The sequence below is a fragment of the Callorhinchus milii genome, unplaced genomic scaffold, assembly GCF_018977255.1.
Source record: "Callorhinchus milii isolate IMCB2004 unplaced genomic scaffold, IMCB_Cmil_1.0 Scaffold2, whole genome shotgun sequence".
Lineage (NCBI taxonomy): Eukaryota > Metazoa > Chordata > Chondrichthyes > Chimaeriformes > Callorhinchidae > Callorhinchus > Callorhinchus milii.
In genome coordinates, this window is record NW_024704743.1 from 38,225,492 (window position 1) to 38,252,139 (window position 26,648).

A 26,648-nucleotide genomic window follows, 5' to 3' on the forward strand; every position below is an offset into this window, starting at 1 on the left:
TTGGATTGCTCTTAAAGGAGCCAGCGTAGACACGGGTTGAGGGGGAAGGTTTCAAATTATTGGAAATTGTACCCACTTATACTGCTTAACTTGTGAAAATTCTCCTTAAGATGCACAGTACTAAATATAGACGCAATCTTCTGTGGCCTGCAATTGATGGAAATTGAGGTGGAAATTTATCCATATCGGTTAGTGAGAGTGAAACTACTGTTTAATTACTCCAGTTTATTACAGGACAACCTAGTTATGTTCACTTATAATGTGATTCAGTTGTGAACCAGGACATTTTCTCACCTGCAAATCAATCGGAGTCCTGTAGCTCAGTAGTTTGAGCACTTGTCTCGCAACCGAGAGACCTAGGTTTGATTCCTGGCAGGGCAAAACCTTGGGCAAGTTGCTTTACTCCACATGCCTGATAATAATCCTTCGAAAATAAAAGTAATAATAAAAATTGGTCACTTCAATCCACGACTGTTTGTGGGACACTACTGTGCGCAATTGGCTGCCATATTTTGCCCACAAATACAGCCAATTCGCTTTACAGTCTATGAAGCGCTTTGAGATGTCTAGAGGACGTGAAAAGCGCTATATCAAATGCAAGGATTATTATTAATGGTACCATCCGAACTAAGTGCCAAAAAAAAGACCAACTTCTGAGTCGTCAAGTCATCGCTGGCTTTACAAGGGGTTGCTCTGTGTTGAGCAATTTTGCTTATGTTGAGCAGGGGTGGAGGTGAGGGGCATTCTGAGCTCCATTAGTTCTACACTCTCTCAACCTGTCAGAGTAACACACAAGAGATTGGCAATTATTTTTAGTTGTGAATCAACTAACTCAGCATAGACAGGAGATCGATGCCTTTAGTTTCTTGATCTGCAAAAGCACCTCGGCTGCAATAAGCTTTTGGAGCAAATCCAGTGCACCCCATGTTGTGGTCTTGCTGGGAATTTCAGGGTTCAACAAAAATCTAGGCATCACAGTTTCTGTGTATAATAGAAAAGTTACGGTGTGGATCAGATTTTAAAAAAAAGCTTAATTAACATAATTGAAACAAATGAAAACATATGTTTAATTTTCCATGAATTTCACTTCATAGCACAAAGGGGAGCAGTAAATGTTGGATGGAATTTGCTTCATTGCCTTTCTTAGGTGTTACACACAACAGCATACATTGTTAAGAATGAAATTTATACCCATTTTATGACCTCCTGTAATGTTTGGATAAAAATAAAGGTTTATTTTTAAAAATGGAATTATATAAAATTGTAAGCTCTGAAAATGCCCAAATCATCTCATTTCACGTCATGCCTTTTCACTGTCTTTCTCTTAAAACTCCGATTTGTGTTTTTAAAAAGAAAAACATTTGTGCCCTCAGCAGTTGTAGTAAAATCGGATAAAAAGATTGCATCCTGGTGTGAACGTCACCTCTGTGACTTCTGTAAGCAGTGGGTAGGTTGAAAAACAATTGCTGCATCGATGCATGAGTCCTGCTGCTAAGTTTGCATTGTGGCTTGTATTTTGGATTCCCACCAACATTTCACTGGAAAATCTCAGGCCATAAATACACCGCTGTGATGCATTTAATAGTCATAATGGTTCATTTTTCCCTTCATTATGATTATTTTAAAATATTGTGATTATGATTAATGAACATAAAACAGCTCCCAGCAGGCGAATATGAGCTTTTGCCTTATTTGAAGATGGTTACGTTTACCAGAACAACTGCAAACCGAACCTGTTGATTCTCACTGAAATACCTATGTTTTATGACTGTAATCAAAATAATTCAAAATGTAGAACCTGATGCAGAGTTGTATTAAATTTGTAGGTGTTGGATTGGATTGAAAACCATGGTGAGGCCTTTCTCAGCAAACACACTGGAGTGGGGAAATCTCTGCACAGAGCCAGGGCCCTGCAGAAACGACACGAGGATTTTGAGGAAGTCGCACAGGTGAGAGGACATATCGGGTTTGAAAGCTGACATGACTGTTCTGGAGGGAAGAGTCAAAACAATTTTTTTCTAAATTGCCGTCTGTGTGTTGATGATGGTTTCTGTTTTCTTGCAAAGCTTATGTTTTGTTCCTTATTTGACAACACGGTGATGTATTGGCATTAGGTTTATATATGGCTCCATGTGGGATTGGCAGTACATAATTAGTTTAAATTTGGCTTTTCTACCAAATTCCAGAAACTCCTGAATATATGGAACTGACCGTTTTATTTAACACTCTTTAAACACTGACTGGAATGTATATTATTTCCAGCACCTTGTATTTTGTTTTTCTTAAACAATATAGTAGACATTATTAGTGGTGTCACTGTGCAGAAAGCCAGCTTGCCTTCCAGCACTAAAAAATAGCCAAAGAACAGGTCATCAGGTTGTTGCGAACAGCACATCCTGCACACAACATATAGTCCGCAGGGCACCCATGTTATAAGTGAACCTACGTAACAAAGTGTGATATAAATCATTTCTACTGTGATAGATTTGCAAAGATAATAAGGGGGGTTTGCTCATGGAATTCAAGTCTTTGTTAAGCACACAGTTAATTGTGGCTCTCAAAAAAAAATCCTCCCTTTCTTCATGTCAATGTCTTTGTTTCCTCTCATCTACCCTGTAGCACTTTCCAGATGCTTGGACATATAGTTAGAAAGAGAGTAAGGAGTAATCCATTGTCTATTATAAAAACAACATTAACATTGTGCACCATAATTGCAATGGATGATATTTCAGAATTTATTTTTTCTCTCTCTCTCTGGGGAAGGGTGACTTTTGTGTGCATTAATCAATAAGATGTTGGTTGACTATTCAGTTACAGTTGCATGGGACGGTGGTGCTGGGAATGGAATGCGCCCTCAATGTTTTTGTATTATGACACAAAATGCTTAAAGTATGCAATACAGTCAGATACTGTAACTTGATAACTTGATCATATTACAATGAGCTTCATCTTACTGCACACCCTACATACACACGCTGTTTGTATAATATGGGAGAAATGCAAGACTAAAGCATTTCACAGTTCAAAGTGGTTTTCCTGATTTATTTCAAATTATTCCACATCTTCATTCTTCCGAAGGATATTTTGAAAAGGAAAATATTTGGTTCACATTTCCCAGCCCAACTATGCCTTCTTTCCTCCGTAATCTATTCGACAGTACCTAAGGTCACCTCCCCCTCCCCCCCAGCTCGGAGTCGTGCTCCGCCACTGACGAGGGTTTTGGGAGGGGGCGCTATGTAAATGCAAGTTGTTGTTGTAATCAACTCAGCAGCAGGCTGGATTGCAAGCCAATTCAGTTACTTCCCATCAATCTCTCATCAGTCTGCCCAGAGTCTTAAGTGGTCAGCCTCAGTAGGATAGTGTAGGTGTAAATTTAAAATAAATTGAAACCCAAATGCCGTTGAGTTAAGGTCATGTTTTAAACCACAAGAGCAAAGCCAGGTTCTATCTAATTTGTAACACTTAAAACCCTGTTTTGGAAGAACTTCTAAAACTAAAAAATTTATGACAAACATGTGTTTATATAAATTATTTATTGTGGGAATAGGATTGGTTTAGTCCGGTTCTCTACCAACACTCATTATCTTAACATTTCTTAACCATTATCTCTGTGTCTTTTGCTGCCTGGCTCTGAGGCTATGGATCTGGTGGAGAGCATTCTTATTGTTCCCATCTACTTCTCCACACACATGCTTTATTTCTACAATTCCCACTGGCCATTTTTTGACATGTTTTAAGTTTGTGAGAAATGATTGTCTTTTTAATTCATTTTTATTGGTTTGCTTTCTCTCGTGGGTAGATTTTCCACTGACCTTGATACTGAAATAGATGGACACACCATTCAGTTGACTGTTGCTAATGACTGTGTTAATAAATTTATGATACATTCACTGCAGTACAGTATTAACAAAATATAGTTCATTACTGTGAAGTAAGATTCCAGTGGGCATTGCAATATTAGCATAGTGGCTGGCAACCCTGTTTATATCGCAGGATAGATATACTTTTTCAGATCAGATCAGATTTTGTGAACTATAGAAAATAAATGAAATGTAGTCCCAGGACAAAAAATGTCTGAAGATCTCTGCAACTGTTTCACATATTTGGAGCTTAAGATGTCAGCAAGGCAAGTTGTGTTATAGGTTGATGAAGACAGGATTGTGCTATCTTGCCAGACAGCACCCTGTAGCAGCTCCGAGACGTTACCAGTTTTCAATTAGATGACAGTTTGAATCCACAGAATTGATGCTTGTTATTTGGACAAAAGGAGGCCTAATTTCTTTGCGTTTTACCTCAGAGGAGAATGCAGTTGATTTTAGTTCATGGTGGAAGCTTGCTAACTGGAAATACATGAAATTCACCTTCATTTCCTAATCAATAATATAATCTTTGCATTTGAGACAGCGCCTCATTACGTCTTTGAGACGTCTCAAGGTGCATTACAGGTTATACTGTAAAGTGACTTGACTGTATATTTTGTGGGTGAAACGCGGCAGCAAATTGCGCAGAGCAGTGTCCCACAAACAGTTGTGGATTGAGTGATCGAATTATTATTTTTTTTGAAGGGATTACCACCCCAGAACAACTGGGTATTAATAATAGGGTTGCTACTTACTGCTAGGTAAACAGAGGCGTGAGGAGTAAGGAACTTGCCCAACATTTCGCCCTGCCCGGAAATCAAGCCCAGGTCCTCTCGCTTGCGAGGAGAGTGCTCCAACCACTGAGCTACAGGACTCCAATTCTTGTATGATGCTCTTTATACAGGAAACCCCTGGTTTATCGGATCCGGGGACTCGGGATTCGGACTTACCTGGACCAGGCCCAAAACAAAATTAAAAAAAATAAACAAATTCCCTGGGCCCGCACACATATGGACTCACTCCCATCTTACCTGGCTTGCTGGCCTTCAGTGGTCAGGTACCGACTTTACTGAGTAAGAATCCTGCGAGTAGAAGACAACTTTTGCTATCCTCTTCTCTCAGGATTCAAACAATTTACCAGCATTTCTTGGCACTGAAAAAAGCTGAAAAAATGACTTGTATTTGAAAGGATTAGACAATTTATTCTTCACAGTTCAAGTGGATGTAATATGAAAATTTAAGCCACCCACCTTTAAACAAAATCTCCCAGATAACATTGTAAAATTGTGAGGGGTTAATTTTGTGAGAAACTGCTGCGTTCTTGGAACTGCACCCCAGCAATACACCACAACCTTCAGGAAAGGCGGGAGGGGGAGGTGATGAGTAGGAGGAATGACATTAGGCTATGTGGTTAACTTTTCAAATTTGTTTATGGAGACTTGTGTTCATTCAGGGATTGCTGTATAATTAAGTTGAATGTTTTAAGCTGTTTGAAGTTCCAAGTGAAAAACCATTAAAGTAACCTTTTTTTATTGAAATGAAAGTTGTTCAACTTTAGTGGACTGGTCCAGGTTTTCTTTTAAAGCTCTCAAGAAGAAATGGAATCTGTGGAATGACCCAAAATTGGAAGCATAAAAACAGCCAAATAGAGAACCTTCCAGAGGGAAGGGTGATGACAGAAAAGTGGTGCAGGGATGTTTTTTTGAGTAAAGCACATTTATGGCTTAGGAGCAAATAATCATAATAATCCTTGCACTTGACATAGTGTCTTTCTGTGAAGTGCTTTGAGACGTCTGGAAGGCATGATAAGGCACTATGTCAAGTGCAAGGATTATTATGATTATTTGCTCCTAAGCCATAAATGTGCTTTATTCAAAAAAACATCCCTGCACCACTTTTCTGTCATCACCCTTCCCTCTGGAAGGTGAAATGATTCCTAACTACAAAATTCTTTTATGTCAATTTTTTCTTCAGTTCTATTCATTGATTCAATGTTTCTAAGGCTTTTTAAAAAAATAATTTCTTAACATTTCCCCTGCAGTTTGTACCTGTACAAATAACGATAGAATTCTTCTTTTCCCTACCTACTGCAAACAGTATTGGTCTTCCTTCATCTTTAGTTCTGCTGTCCTTCAATCTACTGACATTTATATCGATACAAAGCTCTTTGTGTTGAAGTGGCTTGATAATACCACAGATTGTAACCGGGTTTTAAAATTAAATAGAAGCATATTTGGGCATTACTTAGAAGCAATGCTAATTTCTGCTATGTTAGTTTGCTTTGCTTTCTTGCTTTGTCACTGGAGCGTCCCCTAGTGGTGATTGATCCCAGGATGTTAATTTACAAATGTGGATAGGATTGGAGGGTCTCTGAAAGAAATGCCAATTGAGGTTAATTTAATCAATTCTGTTGATGATCTTTTTAAAATTTCTGTCATCTGAGCACTTGCTGCCAATATGCCATTTTAACATTTCTGCTCCATGGCCTTGGCTGATTTATATCACACTCACTTTCATTTTTAATGCCTGAGATGTCCTTCCAACATAAAGGGCACTTTATAAATGTAAATTTGTTATTTGATTTTCAACCAAAACATGGAACTTTAAAAAATATATAAATTCCATTTCAGTATCACATATATGAACAAACTAAGCTTCGGAAACTTGTCAAAGTCACCAATGACGTTCTCTCCATCTGTCACCAGGGATCTTTTTGCCTCCTTGTCTCTAATCTCTCTGCTGCTACACTACAATCTCTCTGCTGATACTATTGACTATTCCATCTTTCTCTCCTGTCTCTCCTTTCTACTTCATTTCTGTTGCTCTGATTATTCCTGGTTTCACCTGTCCCAGCATCTTCACTTTATCTTCAGTGTCTTCTCCTCCCCTCCACCTAGTCATGCACAGTGTTCCTCAGGACTCTGTTTTTGGTCTTCTTTTGAATTACAAGAATTCAAAATCTAGTTCTTGTGGAAAATTGTGTGTGGAATATTACTAAAGAGTACAGCTCTTTTTAGGACTTAAAAGCATCCTGTTCCAGTGATAAAAACCTTATATGCACAGATCATTCGAATGATGCCAGGAAACACAGTTGAGCTTTTTTTTATTCCCTCTTTAGAATACGTACACCAATGCAGACAAGCTTTTGGAAGCAGCAGAACAGTTAGCTCAGACTGGAGAGTGCGACCCTGAAGAAATTTACCAGGCAGCCCACCAGCTGGAAGACCGCATCCAGGACTTTGTGAGAAGAGTGGAGCAGAGGAAGATCTTGCTCGATATGTCCGTTTCTTTTCACACCCACGTCAAAGAGGTGAGAACATTTTCTCCAGCACAAGAATAAATGTTTGTAGATATGGGTGAGTCGCATTTTCATGGACTTGCAGCTCTCACGTGAAACTTGTCCCTCCCCCACTCCTCCCAGCCCCCCATAACATTTATTCATACTTTAAAATGAAATTCACCATTCTGCATTCAAAGATTAAATATTTGTGTCAGTTGGGCTCAGTTAATAAGGCACTTGCCTCTGGTCTTGAGGCTTTTATGTGTAATTGTGGGCATTTGTGTGCCTTTCACTCCACTTCCCCACTGCAGCTCCCTCTGCTCAGAGGGTTCTGGACTGTGTGTAATGTATCTTCGGCCCAGCTCATGAGTCCCCAGGGTATATATTTGCTGATCAATAATTAAATTATCACTACTTTGGTTTAGTAGCCTTCGGATATCCTCCCGATGTGAAACACGCTCTATAAATGTAATTTTGTTGTTGTTATTGTAGTAATAATAGGTATGAAGCAACAACCAAAACTGTTGCTGCAAAACCAAAGAACATTTTCCTCTTTTGCTCCTGTCCTCTTCATTTCGCCCACAAAAAATACAGTCAATTCACTTTACAGTATATTCTGTGAAGCGCTTTGAGAAGTCTAGAAGACGTGAAAAGCACTATATCAAATTCAAGGATTATTATTAACTGGATCAATAATGAATCAATACTTGAATTGTTTTGCTTTAGCAGGTATTTGCTACAATCAATTGAGAAGCAAAATATAGTTTCCGTTCAAATCATATACCAATGCCTTGAGCACAGTTATTTTGACCATGCATGAATCAGCTTTTCCTCCTTCCTTATAGTTTTGTCTAATTTAAAACTGAGTCATGCAGAATTCTTGCGAAGGAGGGCATGTGTTACAATTTGGTATCTGTTATTTGAACTCGAATCAAAATGTAACAAATCAGCTCAGTGAAGTGCACATCTCAGAAATGATTGCTTGAGAAGAACAGCTGGCAAGTTCATTTGACAAGTCAGATATTGGTCTCCTACACTCGGTAGCAATGACAAATCTTTATCGTGAAATGTGATTTCAATCTTACCAGGAAATAGTGATTTCGTTCAGAATTAGTCATGTGAAATGCATGTTTGCCATAAATATCGTTCAGTTTTGAAACTCACTCACACTCTTCAGCTTGTGACTCACACATCAAATCAAAAGCATATGGGCTCCCTCCCTGAAGTCTGAATGAAAATCTTGCTGAACAACAAAGGATTCAATTCATTCAGGGCCCAGTATTTGTGACCACTAAAGTAAAACACCATATATCCAGATGACAACTATCTGCATTGCCTCTGATACTGAAGCTAAATTGGGCTGTGATGACAGAAATTGTATTTTAGTTGCACCCTTGAATACAAGATATCCAGGATCCTAATTTTAACAGAGCATGAATGAAGTGGCAGAGCAAGGTAAGTACAAGATCCAGGTACATACAGATTAGAGAGAGCGAGAGAGAGGCAAACTACAAACATGCAGAAGCACTTATCCACATTGTTTTGATATCCACAATGGTGCAGGTCCTAATTATTGCAGGCATTGGACTGTCCTGTAGATGGGTGCAAATGCAATATACTGCTGAAATCTATAGTCAATCAACAAACCAAAGAGTTGATTCTTATTTGATATGGCTGCCGGGTTTCGCCCACAAATATACGGTCAATTCACTTTACAGTATATTCTGTGAAGCGCTTTGAGAAGTCTAGAAGACGTGAAAAGCACTATATCAAATTCAAGGATTATTATTAACTGGATCAATAATGAATCAATACTTGAATTGTTTTGCTTTAGCAGGTATTTGCTACAATCAATTGAGAAGCAAAATATAGTTTCCGTTCAAATCATATACCAATGCCTTGAGCACAGTTATTTTGACCATGCATGAATCAGCTTTTCCTCCTTCCTTATAGTTTTGTCTAATTTAAAACTGAGTCATGCAGAATTCTTGCGAAGGAGGGCATGTGTTACAATTTGGTATCTGTTATTTGAACTCGAATCAAAATGTAACAAATCAGCTCAGTGAAGTGCACATCTCAGAAATGATTGCTTGAGAAGAACAGCTGGCAAGTTCATTTGACAAGTCAGATATTGGTCTCCTACACTCGGTAGCAATGACAAATCTTTATCGTGAAATGTGATTTCAATCTTACCAGGAAATAGTGATTTCGTTCAGAATTAGTCATGTGAAATGCATGTTTGCCATAAATATCGTTCAGTTTTGAAACTCACTCACACTCTTCAGCTTGTGACTCACACATCAAATCAAAAGCATATGGGCTCCCTCCCTGAAGTCTGAATGAAAATCTTGCTGAACAACAAAGGATTCAATTCATTCAGGGCCCAGTATTTGTGACCACTAAAGTAAAACACCATATATCCAGATGACAACTATCTGCATTGCCTCTGATACTGAAGCTAAATTGGGCTGTGATGACAGAAATTGTATTTTAGTTGCACCCTTGAATACAAGATATCCAGGATCCTAATTTTAACAGAGCATGAATGAAGTGGCAGAGCAAGGTAAGTACAAGATCCAGGTACATACAGATTAGAGAGAGCGAGAGAGAGGCAAACTACAAACATGCAGAAGCACTTATCCACATTGTTTTGATATCCACAATGGTGCAGGTCCTAATTATTGCAGGCATTGGACTGTCCTGTAGATGGGTGCAAATGCAATATACTGCTGAAATCTATAGTCAATCAACAAACCAAAGAGTTGATTCTTATTTGATATGGCTGCCGGGTTTCGCCCACAAATATACGGTCAATTCACTTTACAGTCTATTCTGTGAAGCGGTTTGAGAACGTCGAGAAGATGTGAAAAGCGCTATATCAAATGCAAGGATTATTATTATCTCCCTGAGAACTTGAAGTTTCAGCTACATTATCAGTAATGCTCAATGGCATTTCTTTATTTCCTAAGTTTCTCTATTCTTGTCATGTTATACTAAGGTTGTTTAACAAAGTAATGGTTCTGTTGCCTGAACACCTAAAGTCCAAATGCAAAACGTAGCTAAATAATAACAATTACCCTAGGGAAGTGTTGTGAACTTGTGAATGTTGCATGCGAATGAGAGGAGAGAGTCTGCACTCTGTGCTAAACAGCTTAGACGGAATCCCTGTTACACCTAGCTATACCCCCGATAACTTGGGTCTAAAAAAAGTAGCTATTGTGTTATAACGGGTCTGTAATAACAAATGTCCACCAGACCTGCTTCCGAGTCGTTAGGTCGCTGATGCGTGTAAGATGGCATTAGTCATGAAAGCCCTTGCGACATTTTCTAAAGATAGAAATACCCATGAGAATAGTTATGGCTGACAAACCTGCTTCCTCTGCACATTTCTGGAAACCACTGTCCAGAGGAAACGTGTATTCTAAGCCAAATTGTGCTCTAGTGAGCACTCATTTATGGGAGTCACCCTGTACCATGAAGCAAGAATCCTTTTGTCATAATTTTTACAGTTTCCAAGTTAGGATTTCAGTGCATGGAGACTGCTATTGGGTTATATTAGCTATTGCGCCGCTGATATAACAGGTTCATCCCGTTCTCGGCCTACCACTGGGAACATTTGTTTATAGAGCGTAACTGGCCTTGTACTTCCAAGTCTACCAGAAGGGTAGTGTGGGCTGATCTCAAAGCAGAATAGACCAGTATTTATTTTAAAAGAGAGATCTGTCCCTCTGAACATCAGCTGGAGTGACAGAAATACTGCCAGGGAAATGGGGTTAGTTTGCAGGCGTCTTCCTCCCAGCAAAAAGATAATGCTGTTCTTGGACTGAGGCCAAGAGAACACAGCAGCCGAGTGAATCATCTGATTCCTCTTCCTGTCCCCTCCAGTTTGGAGGGAGGTACTCGGTGTTCACTTGTCTCCATCACGGCAGATCATGATGGAATGGGGAACTTAAGCCTGTACTCTATTATTCTCTAGCATTACAAGTTGGTATTTCATCATCAGCTCTCCACATTATATTCTGCCCTCATTGGACCTGTACATTGATTTAAGTTGTAGAATATGAATGATTGTACTATCAGCAATTCCAGTTAAAGCACATTCCCCCCCCAAAATGTACAGTGACTATACTTCACAGCAATTGCCAGTACAATGCTTTGAGACATTTCAACTTTAAAGGTGCTTTATCAACAACAATTTACAATTTTTGAATAGTGAACCTGTGGAACAGGCTCCCCAGGGAGACAATTGAAGCAGGAAGTGTTGATTCTTTCAAAGACAGATTAGATAGTTTTCTTTTAGGAAATAACATTATGGGGTATAGTATATAGGTAGTTTGGGGCATATGTGCAAGCGCCCGCCAGGAAGATGGAAGGCAAACTAGATAGACCTTGGTCTTTTTTCGTCTAGCATTTCTTATGTTCTTATTCATATAGCACTTTTCACATTGGAGATTTGGGAAAATTCAATATCGAATGCAAGAATTTTTTTTACATACCTGCTTCTGTCCTGCTTTCACCCCAGTGCAAATTGGTATCTTAATTAGTATCAGTTTTAAATACCATAATGTAAACATGTTGATTTAACCACAACAACATCAGTGGCAATACAATTTGGAGGCACCAGGAAAAGTCTGCAAATCGCAGAACAGTCATTCATCTGGTCTGTAAATAAAGGCTCAGTGGCCAGCCAGTGCTAAATTGTGCTTTGCTGCTGCAAAAGCAGGAAGTGTCACATAATAGTTCAGTTGTTTTTTCAGACATGTGATGACTTAGCTTTCCTGACAGTGCTTCACGTACACGCACAAACAAAAAAAAAATCTGATCTGGTGTGTTAGGAAATCACTTCAACTGGAGCTTTACGGAGTACTGTGACCCACAGTAGTTTCCCTCGAAACCTGTTCTTAACCACAGACACCCATTGTATTTCACACTAGTGTTATATTTTACCTGTGGGTGTTTGTTGTTTTGTAGCTCTGGACCTGGCTGGAAGACCTACAGAAAGAACTCCTGGATGATGTGTATGCTGAGTCTGTGGAAGCAGTGCAGGACCTCATCAAGCGCTTTGGGCAGCAGCAGCAGACCACCCTGCAAGTGACAGTCAATGTCATCAAGGAAGGGGAGGATCTAATCCAGCAACTGAGGTTAGTATTTTAAGGTTTGTAACTAACTGTTGTTGTTTACAAGATAAGCACTCATTTTGGAAAAAGGCTACCTCACCAAGGTGGAGGAATATTCTTAAGGCAGATGCTTAGGTCCTCAGCCGTTAAAGGCGTACCGTGTAATATTGTTTTTAATACATTTAAAAATCGCAGTTGTGTTGTCGAGTGGTTTGATAAATAGCCTCAATTCATTTTGGATAATCCGGTAATTTGAAGCTGATCATCAGTCATCATGATTGTCCACAACAATAACAATAATAACAATAGTAATGGTAGTAATAATAACAACAATCCTTTTGCATTTGATTTAGCGCCTTATCAAGTCTTCAGGACGTCTCGAAGACTTGATGCTAATGTAGCACAATAAAGCGCCTTACGATACAGAATTATAATATTTAGTGAATAGTCTAGATTCTGAAAAGGGAGCTGGCAGGATAGTGCAGTGGCTGCAGTGTTGGAGTAATGGGATGTGCGCTTCCACTCACACGCACACGCTCAGTTCCTGAATCCCAATTGCAGGAAGGCATGGAGCAAAGGTCAGGCTCTTCCCTTAGAGAGGGTGAATTGGGGGAGAAAAAGAGAGACGTTCTCATCTGCTCCAGCACACCACCAAACTAAAGCATCAATAGCAAAAACTTGGAAAAATGGCAGCTGCCTTTCTCTGCCATGGGGTTACATGGTGCACAGATTTCAATAGAAAGATTACAGGGCGAAAATAATTTTTGCCGCTTTTACTGCACACCTAAGAGTGAAACCAATTTCTATCGGGATACTGAGCAGGAAACTTCTCATTGTTCCTTATTGTTTTCAGTGACTCCACGAAAAAAAAAGGCCAAATTTTAAATTTGTGTGTTTTTTTAAACGTGACCAATTCAAAGTTCCAAATCTGTCCTAAAGTCTTTGAGTAGATGCCAGTAGTGAGCTCAATGATTTACACCCCTCCATATCTGTGAATGTAATTGCCATCTGCTTCAGGCAGTGATAGAAGTGAGTTTCCAATGTGATTTAACACCATCTGAGACCTCCCTCTCCCCCTTTATATGATACCTTGGGAGTGAATCACTTGATCCTCTGCCAAACATGCAGAATAAACACATCATCAAAACAAACGCTTGAAAGAGATTCTTGCCTTTGAACGAATAAAATGAACAGTGAGAAAATTTAAACCCAAGAATCCAATCTCAGGTGCAGATATTGATTAGAATTGCTTCAGCTTTGTTCTTAGTTTCACACATGATCTGAATCCTCTGTTTATGCCTTGGATAGTTTTAAATGCAAACATATAATGAACAAAGCAAAGCTACCTCAGGGTCTTTCTGTTTGACTGCTGGTATTTGTATTACTATTCGTGATCTGAACAATTTATCTCTGACTAAGAATTGAGCAAGATAATAGTTGATTTAAATGTTTATAATTTGGTTATTCTTTTTTTGCTATGCAGCAGTGCATGGATTGTTGTGGATTAGTTAGGGAACATTAGGGAAATGTTTAAAAGTATTAATGCTGAAGCAATGTATTGAAACATTGAATGCTTTACTTATATGGTATTTTGAGTTTGTTTAAATTATTTTTATTTCCTTTTAATTTACTTTCTTAACCCCGTCCCTTTCCCTCGTGGCTATGCGCTAGTTCCAATTAAAAGCAAGGAACCATTCTGTCCCCAGGACTCTCCCGGTATTGCTTTTGGGTCAGCTGTGAGATAGTACTGGAGCAGATCATGATTGCTTGCTATGTGTTCAGATATGCAAGGTACTTGTCATTATACCTTGACGGATCGACCAAGATTTGGAGCTGAGATGGATATTTTGTGGAGCACGTTGGTGAATCAGCACCGCAACAGCCCTGCTTTTGCTTTTTATTTAAATGGTTCACAAAGTCGCTAACACAGACGACCAGCTTCAAGTTGACTGCCACTGCTTCAAATGAAATAACACGAGAAGTTCACTGCTTATTGTGTCACAGTTACCATTTAAGACTGAAGCATTCAGATTTGTTCTTTTGTGTGACCGGCAATTTTAATTTTGCCAAAGAACTGACGATTGATTGTACACAATCTATAATTGGTGTCAGATTGTTAAATTGTATCCGCAGGTTTGATGTAGAGTCAGCAATGCAGAAGAATATTAACAAGAAGGTCTATTACTTCAAGATGCATCAAACCCAGGATATGTTTAGCTTTGCTTTGAAGTACCAGAATTGTTTCTGATAAATTATGTTTCATTCATGAAAAAATATTTCAGAGATTACAGTGCACTTTTGATAAATAGTGAGCTCTGCATAACATTACCATAGTATATTTGCATATTATTAACAGGACAGTCGGATGCTAATTAGAAAAACGTCAACCTGATTTGCTTCTAAATGACTGGACTTCTAAGGGTTTGAAGTTTTTGGTAACCCATCTAATGTATACAGGATTCAATTGTTATGTTCGCTCGCCTCAGTTACTTTTCTGTCATACTTTCTTGTTAGGGATTCTGCCATCTCGAGTAACAAGACTCCACACAACAGCTCCATTAATCACATCGAGAGTGTTCTCCAGCAGCTCGATGAAGCCCAGGCTCAGATGGAAGACCTCTTTCAGGAGCGCAAGATCAAGCTGGATCTCTTCCTTCAGCTCCGTGTTTTTGAACGGGATGCTATAGATGTAGGTGTCACATAGCAGAAAATAATAGGGTTGCTGAAATATCTTGCTTTTCTTTTGCTCTCTGACCCCTCTTTCCTCTCCCCAACCACTAATTCTCAAAGGCAAATATTTTCATATTATTAACTCATACTTCAGCTTTGGCCTCTTTCCCTTACGTGGTGAACACTGTGTTCACTGCACTCTGCATGATGCCTCTGGATCTCTGGGTTGAGTAGTCTCCTCTTTCCCTACCCCCACCTCCATGTGTCATCGACACAAACCCCAATATTTGGTCCTTTGAGATGAACAGATTGAAAATGAAAATTTGGAATTCAGCCATAGCTAGAATTTTGTGGCATGAGCTCCTTTCAATTACCTCTAGGAACTAGTGTAACATTTATATCACTGTAAGTAGTAAATTCAGAATTTCCTTCCTCCTCCTCCTCCTCATCATCATTGAAGTTTTCAGTACAAACTTTGCTCAACTGGAAATAGTTGCTTTGGAAAAATAGACTGTTTACTGTTTATAATAATCCTTAATAATCCTTGCATTTGATATAGCGCCTTATCACGTCTTCAAGACGTCTCAAAGCGCTTCACAGAATATAGTATAAAGTGAATTGACTGTATATTTTGTGGGGGAAACGCAGCAGCAAATTGCGCACAGTATGTTTGGCCATACAAGGATAATAAGATTTCGAGCTTTTTGGTCCTCAGTCTCCACTGCCTTTCACATGCCAACATATATTTTGTGGCCCTCATTATACTCAGTTGGCAATTATGTGCCATTGTTTTCTTAAATTGAACTATCTCCGGCCTCCATTGGTGCTTGCTGTCATCTCTTCTACCTCTGAAGTCAGCCTCCGCTGCCAATGTGTTTCTCGCCTTCTTTATCACTTCCAATGCTCTCTCAGTGCGTGTCCTCAATGTCTGGCTCTGTAGAATGCACACATGCACACCATAAAGAGGGGAAAAAAGATAAATTAAACAAGGGGAAGTTTTTCTCTCAAGTAGGTAATCAAGAGCCGAAACTGAGTGTGTACAAATCCATAGATCTAATCCTGACAGTGACCTATCCTACTGTATTCAATAAGGCATTCTTCCAAATTCACACATCATTGGATAATTCACTGTACAATGTTTATTTAATTCCGTATGAATCTGTTTTTTATAGTGCTATTGAGAAAAGTATTTTTCATCTGTCCCTGATCTTTCCCTAAAAACTGCAGTAATACATTTACAATGTATTTTTAGAACAGAGTCAGACTGCAGATAAATTATGTTCCTTTGTTACTCGAGGCTACATATGAAATGTTACTTGACATGAGCATTTTTTTGCTCTGCATTTAAACTAGCAATGAGGGCTAATGTGCATCAGTTTGTCGCTGGCTTCTGTAAAAAGGAAACTGGAAGCCAAACACGCCAACCTGATAGAACTGTTTGACCCGGGTCCGTGTGACTTACACACTGGTCATTGGAAGGGAATTCCCCCAAATTAACTCCCATTTTTGTACCATTTTTGATTCAATGGTAATAATACATACTAAAGGGTTAAAAATTCAACTAACTAAAAGCTCCCATGACCGTTGATGCATAAACGAATTGCTCGGACCCCTGATGTAACCTTTTCGATTAAAGAGGTGAACAATTAGAATGATGGGACTTTGCTAATTAGGTGTCACTTTAAAAATGACAGCAGCCCTCCCCCCGCGCCCCCCCCCCCCCCCTCCCCTTGGACGTCCCCTCCCTCCAGGGGCTTGAAATGTTAACCATGAAAAAGGATCAGGTTAATGCTTTCTGAACACAAGAAGGTTGCTCCCTGGGATAGACATTTTGAGAGCGTATTGATAAATAGTTTAAATTAATTTAAAAAAAGAACACTTTAAACTGATGAGCTCTATCAGCAATGTCTATGACTTGCTATCAGTGTCTCCAGGAGTCTAATGAGCAGTTGCTGGGCAACTGAGCGATAGAATTGCAATTGGTACTTTCTGGATTCCTGAGAGCGAATCTTCACATGGTGGTCGAGTCACAAGATCACAGGAGAGCTGCTGGCCTCTGTAGTCCTAAATTACAGCTTTTTATCGCGAGCAGTTTTATAGCTGCCTTCTAGATACTTTACACTCCTATCTGGAATTGCCTAAGTTATACTTTGCTTTTATTTTCATATTTCTTTTAACACTCTGATTTTGAATGCCGTCTGTAAATGTAGTCGTGATGCAGAGCAAATAATCTCTCTAAGAAAACAGGAGTTTTGAAAAGAATCAGATTTTCTTGAGAGAAACAAATTCTACGATAAGCCCTCCATCCTCTTTCAGTCAGAGCCTACAATAGTGGTCCAGGCTAGAAACTTCTGCAATTTTAGAGCAACTGTTTGATTTGTACTAAGAAGACAAGCAATGTGTGTTTCCACCCCCCCCCCACAATCTTGTGCCTCTTAAACCACAAGCACTAACAATCACTGTGGTTTTGCCTCCTAAATTTAAGGGAGAATTGACAAGAGAATTGAGCGCATATTTCTTGTAGCAGCACATTGTTTAACTGAGCATTGCCAAAAAAAGGATTTGCAGCTCAGTCCCAGTTGCAGTTGGGGTTATTTTTGCACTTTTAGAATACAAAAGTACCTCATCACTAGGGCAAACACGTTCTCTACTACTGAAATATTTTTACCATTCATATCATATGCTCTTAATAATTCACAAGAAAACCAGGTTGGCTGGATATATACACAGATTAACCACACGTATGTTTCGATATCTCCACGCACAGCTTCTATTATCAGATTGTGAAATTATCAAAACTTTAAATATATAGAATTGTAGGATTAAACGGCTGCAAAGTTGTTTTGCAAAATCAAGACATACCGAAAGCTGAATATATTTTGTACTGTTACAAATACATTGGTAAAAATACACCAACATAACTGAGTGTGCTGAAATATTGCTTAAAAAAAACCTAAGGCAAAAAGAGCCACACTGAATTTATTTTGGCGAGGCTAATTTGAGCTGTGCTGCTTTCCAGAACAGTACTGTAATTTCACAAAATGAGTAACCTGCATCAGATCTCTTAACAAATCAAACCATTTGTGTTGGGTTATATATGTGACTTTTTTTGCAGAAGGTTGGCCAGTTCCAATTTCCCAACAGTTCACAGGTAAGAATTTGTAAGTGTGGCTAATGTGTAGACTGTGTATTTGTAGCCAGGTGATTGGGACCTCGCCTGTAACAGTCAGAGAATGAATCTGTAAGTATGAATTAGCAAGCCGTGTACGTGTGCAAAATTATCAACGGCGACAAGATAATGAAAATAATTCACACTGTGATGCCAGGAAGGCTGCTTTAATCCTGACACTGTGAGTTGAATTATTGTCTAACTCACTGTTCCTAAGTCACTAAGTGAATGCAATAATAAATGAATAATTCCACTGTTGTAAATGGTGGGGAAGCCTACAGCCCAAGGTAGTAATATTATCGGTGTCACACCTGAGTGGCAAGATAACCTCCAACAATAACAATTAAGCATCTTCATCTTGTGTGGCATATATCAGAGTTCAGTTTAGGCCAGAGGGTATGTTTGTATCTGGCATACTCTCAAGAGAATTTTTTTTGAAAAAGCAGATCATTTGAATGTAGGAATGAGCACTGTGAAAGTGAGAGCTATTTTGTGAAATTACAGTAGTTTATCAAATGCAACATTTTTATATTTTTAAAAAGAATCAGAGCTAAGCTATGGCTCGAGTCTAAAGAGACCAATTTCCAAATTTGGTTTTGTTGATGATCGTAGGCGAGATTTCATAAATCAATGTGGTTAGTTCAATTAAATGAAACTGTTTCAATTGAGAATTGAAAGATAATTACATTACTTGTTGGCCTGATTAATGTGGGAGGCTGAGACCGAGCTCCACCAAGTAGATGTTCATCACTTCGGAAGTCATCCTTCCAGATGGATATTTCATACAAGTCAGTGCACCAGTTCAATGTGCTTTTCCATAAATTGTGATGGGTTCCTTCTTTCAGATCATTTCAGACCTCGAGTCTTGGAATGACGAGCTGTCTCAACAGATGAATGACTTTGACACTGAGGACCTGACCCTTGCTGAGCAGAGATTGCAACATCATGCGGACAAAGCCTTAACCATGAACAACCTGACTTTCGATGTGATCCACCAGGGACAAGAGCTGTTGCAGTATGTGAACGAGGTGCAGGCCTCAGGTATACCTCATACATTCATTCTATTTTGAGTTGAAAGTCTGTAAAGCATTTTGAATGCATGTAAATTCTGAATCCATTAATGTTGCATCAATCCGTTATACAAAACAATTCTTGCTATCATGTTCTATATTCCACAGATTATGAGAGGAAAATGAATAAGAAAGTTCTGCAACATGTAAAGAATTTTAACTATGGATTTAGTCATTTTGCTGGAGGTCTTTTTTATAACTATTTGTATATGTTACAATGCTTTGTGGTAAATAGTTACTTACTGCTTGAATCCCACGTTTTTAATGAAAATCTTTTAAGAACGAAGAAAAAATAACAGTATTAGAATGTTTTTGGCCTGCAAAAAACCCTTTGCCACAAATTTAATATGTAGTTGGTTCTGGGCTGATGTTAAGTTTAGGAACAATATTGCACAACAGCAGCTGTCTTTTCTCTTGTAAGCTGGCCTGAAACTGGAATTGACAAGTGGTGATCTGATGATCCAGAATCATGACTAGCAACTATTATTATTTTGTAGTCCCTTAATATCTATCCCGCATCCCTCCGCCTCACCCCCTCTCTTGCCTCTTTCAAGTCCCGACTAAAGACCTTCCTCTGCGACTGTGCCTTCGGCTACCCTCCCGCCTCCACCCCCACCAGCCTCCACTCCTCCTGAATCGAACTCCCAGCTCGGGTCCAAAAGCCCCTGACTGTCCAGTACCCTGGGACGTCTTTCCGATGTGAAGGGCGCTATACAAGTGTAATTTGTTGCTGTTGTTCATAACCCAACATCAAAGTTTATGGACCCTAACCATCATGTTTTAATGGGGTCCGACTGTATGAATTCAAGATATGTAACTGTTCACTCATTTAGATTAGGCTTTCCTGCTTGCACGAATATTCTAACACTTATTTATTCTTTGTTCTTAACAAGCTTTCATTTAGATGTGGGATTCATTGTCAAGTTGTCAATTTAAACTTTCACTTCTGTAGTTTTACTTTACTTCACTATGCAAAGCATAGAAACTGTAAAAGTTTCCCAAAGAAGATTTGTTATTCATTAGTTTTAGAAATTGCAGCATGGAGGTAGTGCATTTGAGTAAACATAATTTAAGGTGAATAATGCTTAATTATACTGTATATTATATTATACTATAATTATATTATACTTAATTATACTAATTATACTGTATAATTAATTATACTGTCCTGTAAAGGAGCAATTTTTCACAGGGCACAAATTCTAGTACCGGCTATGCCAAACTTACATTGGCTTGGCATTTTGCTCCAGGCATGTGACCGCCCTTGAAGAGATGGTCCTGTACTGCTAGAGAGGTGCATTGGCTGCAAAATTCTCACAATGCACCAGATTAAAAATGAAAGCAGCCCTGTTGCTATCCGTTCAGTTTCCATTTAACACCATTATGTCTAGTGACTGGTTGTCAATTTTTCTGCAACTTGAATTTAAAACAAATGTGCCGACAGATTGCTGCTTTGGTTGTATGCTCAAGAGCACATGTCAGGGACGTTTGCAAATTTGAGCTGTGATTTCTCTAAAAGCTGTAGATAAGGGACTTTTATCATGTCAGCTTCAACAGTATAAATAAGGCATGATACAAATCTTTCATAGTCATGCCATTTGTTTGTGGTTCTTAAACTAAAATTGAGTGCCCTCTGACAACCATTGTGATTTGTTTTAATATTATAGAATGGAGCTGGGGCTTTGGTTCATGACAGCAGACACCCCATAATGTTCTTATGTACATGTTGAGATTGCAGCATCCACGAAACCCAACCAAATCTGATTTGAAGAAGGCAGGATTTGGATCTAGATTTCATGAATACAACCTTGATAAGCATTTCTATCAGAAGTTAATCTTGTTTGGCCAGTCACAGCAAGCTTAAGTTTTTGCAGTACTGTGTTTTTGTTTGAGGAATGTTAATATTTAACAATGGTGAAACCAGTTTGACAACACAAAAACACCGACTCTTTGGAGACTGAAAGCGTCCCATGGCTTTTCAGAAGATTACATCTTCCGTACTTTTTTAAAATAAAGTTCTTTTTTTTCCAGACCAGTCCTCTGCCATTAGTCTCCCTTTCCCTCTTTTGAAAGTGTTTGGCTTTTTCAGGTCTTTGAACATTGTGCTTCTCACTTCTGATTGCTTTACTGGTGGAAGTGGCATTACTTTACTTCACTTCACAGTATAATCTGGGCCCTCGAATCCAGTGGTGTAGCGATGCACCTCCTAACTAGTCTTCACAGTTAGTTATAAACACCACACCGACAGTTGGATACTTTAAGGATGTCTTGCAACTTTTTTCCTAAACTAAGCAGATGAGATAAGAGATTTTAGTAAAGCTCCCACTATTCTCCAGGAACTCCAGCAGCTCCATTGATCTTGTGGGTCACTCTTCAGTCTTTCCCGCCTCTTGGAAATAGGCTGTTTTGTGGCCTGCAGAAGAGTGCTGAGGAAGACCTGGATAAGCAATTGGGTGATTTCTTCCAAAATAAATGTGTGGCAGTGTTGAGAGATATGAATTAAATATTCATTAAGAGTAAAAATGCCCACCTCCCGACGTGAAGGGTTCTATACAAATATAATTTTGTATTGTATTGGGACTATATTTCTTAGGTTGTTTTAATTTTCAGCAGTTTCAGGGCCAAATTTCCAGCCTTACTGAAACTCCTAAGTCTGACTGAACAATATCTCCATTGATTCAGCATGCTGCCAATCTTTTATAGAAAGGCGGAAATGAACAGCACAGATCCAAACGGACATAATGGTGCATTATATCGTTTGTATGAAGGAACAAGCCTTGTGTAACAATATGTCTTCGTTCAATGACATGTTGATTCAACAACAACAAATTACATTTGTATAACGCCTTTCACGTTCCAAGATGCTGGAATTCATCCGTAAACTTAATAATGTTAATGTCTGCAGAAAAAAAGTACCAGACTATTTTCATGAATCACATGAACAACAAAAAGGACAGTACTTGGTCAGCTGTAATTGTTACCTTACCTGCTTGACAGACCTGTAATAATCCAGCTAGGTCTTTTTCACTTACCAAAGGCAAAGAATATTCTTGCTCGTGTACATGTGCTCATGCTCAACTTTTAGACAGCTCACTAAACATTGAAACGTAGGGAGATCTAAGCCAAGTGTGACGTGAAGCACAAGGACAACTGGTGTTGATGAATAATACAGTTCAGCATTTGTTATTCCATAACCTTTCTCTCGGTTTACGGTTTAAGAAAAGGATGACTGTCATCAAGCTAATAATGAATGATAGAGTTGACATATAAAGGTGGCAGTGGTTTAAATCTGAAGTGGAGAAACTGTACTATCAAAATCAGCAGAATGTATGTTAGTTTATTTATATTCTGTTACGTATTTCCAATTTAGCAGTGATTTTTCACCACTTTTTGCCATTTGTTTGCTAAGAACTCGACAGTGGACAGTTACAGCTATAACTCTGTGTTCTGAATTCTCAGACACATTTAATTCCCAGCTCATAAGTGGAGGTAACTCTGTAGTAAACTATGCTTTGTGCATTTTCTTGCTCCTCATAACAATTTTTACTAGAGGTTCTCAGACCATTATCTTTACAGATATATGACGGAGCAATCCTTTTGAATTTAAGATATTTATTTTAGATTTTTTCTGTTCCCATAGCCTCCCTGTAACCACATACATTTTGTACCACTTCCCCAGTTGACACATTGACCTGCTCCCAGGCATTCTTCCTCATGCAGCTCTTTGGTCACTTCAAGAATATATATTTTTTCACACTCCCTCTCCCCGGATTGACAATAATAATGGTAACTGCAGTTTATCATCCAGAGCAGAATGTGTTCCATGGTATTTGTCCATATCTGCAACACCAGGTTTGTCAACATCACCGATGCTATGAATCACTGAGTAGCTGTAAGGCTTTGCGTCTCCTCACAGCCAAATGAAGCCTAGGAAACACTGCATACCTCCATCTCAGGCTACTTAATATATCAACTACAAATAGGCTAAGTGACTCACTTGAAGAGATTCAGACAAGCAGATGGGATCTTGTTTAACTCTCATCTAAAGGATGATGACTCCTAACAATGAAGCAGCCCCCAAGTCCTCCTTTAGAGTGTCTTCGTAGATGAGGAGTTCAAGTCCTGGCATAGGGCCCTGACCTGAGCCTTGCTAACACAATCATTTACTTTTGTATAAGGATAACCACATTACTGTTATGAATTTTGTCTGTAACAGCTTCGAAGAGAAAGCCTCTTTTTGAAAAAAAATAATGGCAGTAAGTTTCCATGTTGTGAATGCTGTTCTGTGCTCGCTTATTACCCCAGGTGTTGAGTTAACCTGTGACCGAGACGTTGACATGGCAACCCGGGTGCAGGACCTACTGGAATTTCTTCACGAGAAGCAGCAGGAGCTGGACCTCACGGCAGAGCAGCACCGACGGCACTTGGAGCAATGTGTTCAGCTACGTCACCTCCAGGCTGAGGTCAAGCAGGTCAGTGCTGTTTGATGTTGATCTGCTTTCTTCCAAGAGCACGAGATTGCATTGGCGTAAAGACCGCAATAAATTTGTCTTTGGTTAGTGGGCGAGAGTAGAATATTTCTGTGGGAATAAATCTTACCCCAGAGTGGACCGAAAATAATACCAGCACAGGTATTACTGATATTTTGACTGGGGATCTACGTGAAACTAAGCTGTTTGTTAGATAATAGAAAGCTTCTGGTTTTCCCCACCCACCCACAATCCTTTTTATCAGGCACTCTCATGTCAAATGCTGCAGTTGGACAAAGAGCGAAGCTCCTCGTACTCTCCTGTGGCATGTGAATCTTTTACACTCCTTGTGGTCTTTTTAAATATTACTCCATTGCTATGTGGAAAAATTCTATATGGCTCTTGTCCCTACGCTAAGCTTCAAGGGCATTGATTACATGGTGCCTGCTTTTATTGTCACCTTATGCAGTTTGAAGAAGTACAGACAGTGATTAGGGGTTGACATTTATTTGACAATTATTGGCAATTCTTCACAATCCTTGAGCCAATCCATTGCTGATTGTTTTATAATTTAGAAAAATCATACACGGTGTGATTTTGTTTTTAAATATTTTAATTAAGCACTGAATAAATATGGTGGTTAAGTGCTACGAGACATTACCCTACGTGAAGGGTGCTATGTAAATACAAGTTGTTGTTGTTGTTGCAAAGATTGCCAAATATGAGGATGGCCCTTCAATGGAATATTGATTTGTTCTATGAATGTTAAAATGACAGATTAATTTACTGTAATTCTAATGGAGAAATTGTTTTACGGAGTTCGTTGATTCTGGGGCTTGTTTAGAGACAAATTTTCTGTGAAGTCCAGGACTTGATCCAGACCTGAATTAAAACATGTAAAAGCTACATTTAATACATTTATATCAGCTTGAATGGATTACTACACAAATTGTTAGAGGCTAGGACATTTGGAGTCCGGTAGTTCAGTCGTTAGACCACTCGCCTTGCAAGCGAGAAACCTGGGTTCAATTCCAGGCAGGGTGAAACCTTGGGCAAGTTTCCTTACTCCACACAGAGCCTAATAATAATACCTCCAAAAACAAAGCAATAATAAATTGGTCATTTTCAATCCATGACTGTTTGTGGGATATTGCTGTGCGCAATTGGCTGCCGCGTTTCGCCCACAAATATACATTCAATTCACTTTACAGCATATTCTGTGAAGCGCTTCGAGACGTCGAGAAGACGTGAAAAGTGCTATATCAAATGCAAGGATTATTATTAGTCTTATGTATTTGCGGCTTCACGCTATAATGGGATATTATAAGGTGGGTGTTCTGGAAGGATAATCATAACAGTCCTTACATTTGGTATAGTATCTTTCTTCTTCAATATTTACATGCTCCTGTTCAGCGATATGATCTGTAGGCATGGGGTTAACTTCCACATGGATGTGGATAACACCCAACACTATCTCGCTGCCTAAACCCTCGACTTTGCTTTCCTGATGGATTGCCTGTCAGACATCAAGTCCTAGATGAGAGCTAACTTTCTCTAGTTGAATGTCGAGAATACATGGGTCCTGCCTGGCTCCCATCAATGCCTCCTCACCTCATTCTCTGAGAGCATCAATATTCATGGATGCACTCTCCACCTCACCGAGCCTTTGCAGTGTCTTGTTTGACTCTCAAGTGCCCTGTAAACCCCATATCCAAGCCTTAACCCATTCAGCGTTCCCCCGTCTCTGCAAGATTGCCCGCCTCCACCACTATTTTTTCCCTCAGGCTGCCGAGACCCTCATTAATGCCACCATCCCGTCCCAGCTTGACTGTCTAACTCTCTCCTCACTGGAGTTCCTAACTCTCCCTCCACAAGCAGCAGATTATTCAGAACTGCAGCTCGTGTCCTGTATCAAGCTCTCGGAGCCTATCTCCCCGTCCTCGCTTGGCTCCACTGGCTGCTCATCCCTCAGAGTATTGAGCTTAAAATCCTCATTCACATATTTCAAGCCCTCCACTGTCTTGCCCTGCGCATTGAGACGCTGCCGTGCGTGAAGGGCGCTATATAAAGTCTAGAAGATGTGAAAAGCGATATATCAAATGCAAGGATTATTATTATTTATTATAAGTGCAAGTTGTTGTTGTTGCCCCTCCCTACGTGCTTGTTTCCTCTGCTTGGCGGAAACTGGGCTGCTCCATGTCCCCTGCTCCACCATCGACCTTTAGCCTTTCTGCCTCCACCCTCTGGAACTCCATTACAAAGTACCTTTGCCTCGCCTCCTCCTTTGCCTCCTTCAAGGCCTATCTCAAGACTTTCTCTTTGACCGTGCCTTTGGTCATCCCTCTTGATTCCAACCCCCAGCTTGAGTGCAAAACTCTTGACTGTCCTGGTCCTTGAAACATCCTCCCGATGTGCAGGGCACCATATAAACACAATTTATTGTTGTTGTTTTCCATTGGGAGGACATTCCAAAGGGCTTCACAGGATATACTGCCTATGTTTTGCGGACAAACATGGCAGTTAATTTTGCACACAGCAACAACAACAAAATTACATTTTTTTACTACCTTTCACATCAGATGTGACACACAGCAATGTCCCACAGCCACCCCTGAAGTGAATGGCCAATTTTATTTGGGAGATGAATTCAAGTGGCCGAAAAGACCTTCTTTATCTCAAATTTCTCTTTCGATCTTCTGAAGTACTTTAAACAAAGACGCAATTACTTCATTCCACCTTTTTTGTGATGAGTTTTAAATTGTTTATTCAAAAAGATGATGGTCCTTGTATTTGATACAGTGCCTTTTACGTCGGGAGGACATCTCAGCAGGACTTAATGAATACTGTAGTGACTACATTTTTGTAGGCAAACATGGCAAGCAATTTGCATCCACATACTGACGTACATGAATGAACCAATTTTATAAGGGAGATTGTTGGGCAGGACACGAGGAGAAACTCCCTTCTTTTATTTAAGTAATACCATGGGGTCCATCTTAAGAGGCAATCGCGA

At 39.4% G+C, this 26,648-nt stretch overlaps 1 protein-coding gene across 2 annotated transcripts in view; it reads left to right on the top strand.

The window, feature by feature from the left end:
• LOC103183938 (triple functional domain protein) overlaps positions 1 to 26,648 on the top strand; it is a 193,295-nt gene that overhangs the window by 47,448 nt on the left and 119,199 nt on the right. Inside the window, exons 9-15 of one of the 2 annotated variants that reach the window (XM_042331945.1) lie at positions 1,827 to 1,949; positions 6,979 to 7,170; positions 12,112 to 12,281; positions 14,772 to 14,946; positions 18,046 to 18,078; positions 18,942 to 19,137; positions 23,472 to 23,638. In XM_042331945.1, coding sequence (XP_042187879.1) covers positions 1,827 to 1,949; positions 6,979 to 7,170; positions 12,112 to 12,281; positions 14,772 to 14,946; positions 18,046 to 18,078; positions 18,942 to 19,137; positions 23,472 to 23,638 — 1,056 coding nt within the window. The remainder of the gene's footprint in view (positions 1 to 1,826; positions 1,950 to 6,978; positions 7,171 to 12,111; positions 12,282 to 14,771; positions 14,947 to 18,045; positions 18,079 to 18,941; positions 19,138 to 23,471; positions 23,639 to 26,648) is intronic. The other variant, XM_042331946.1, reaches the window with a different exon arrangement.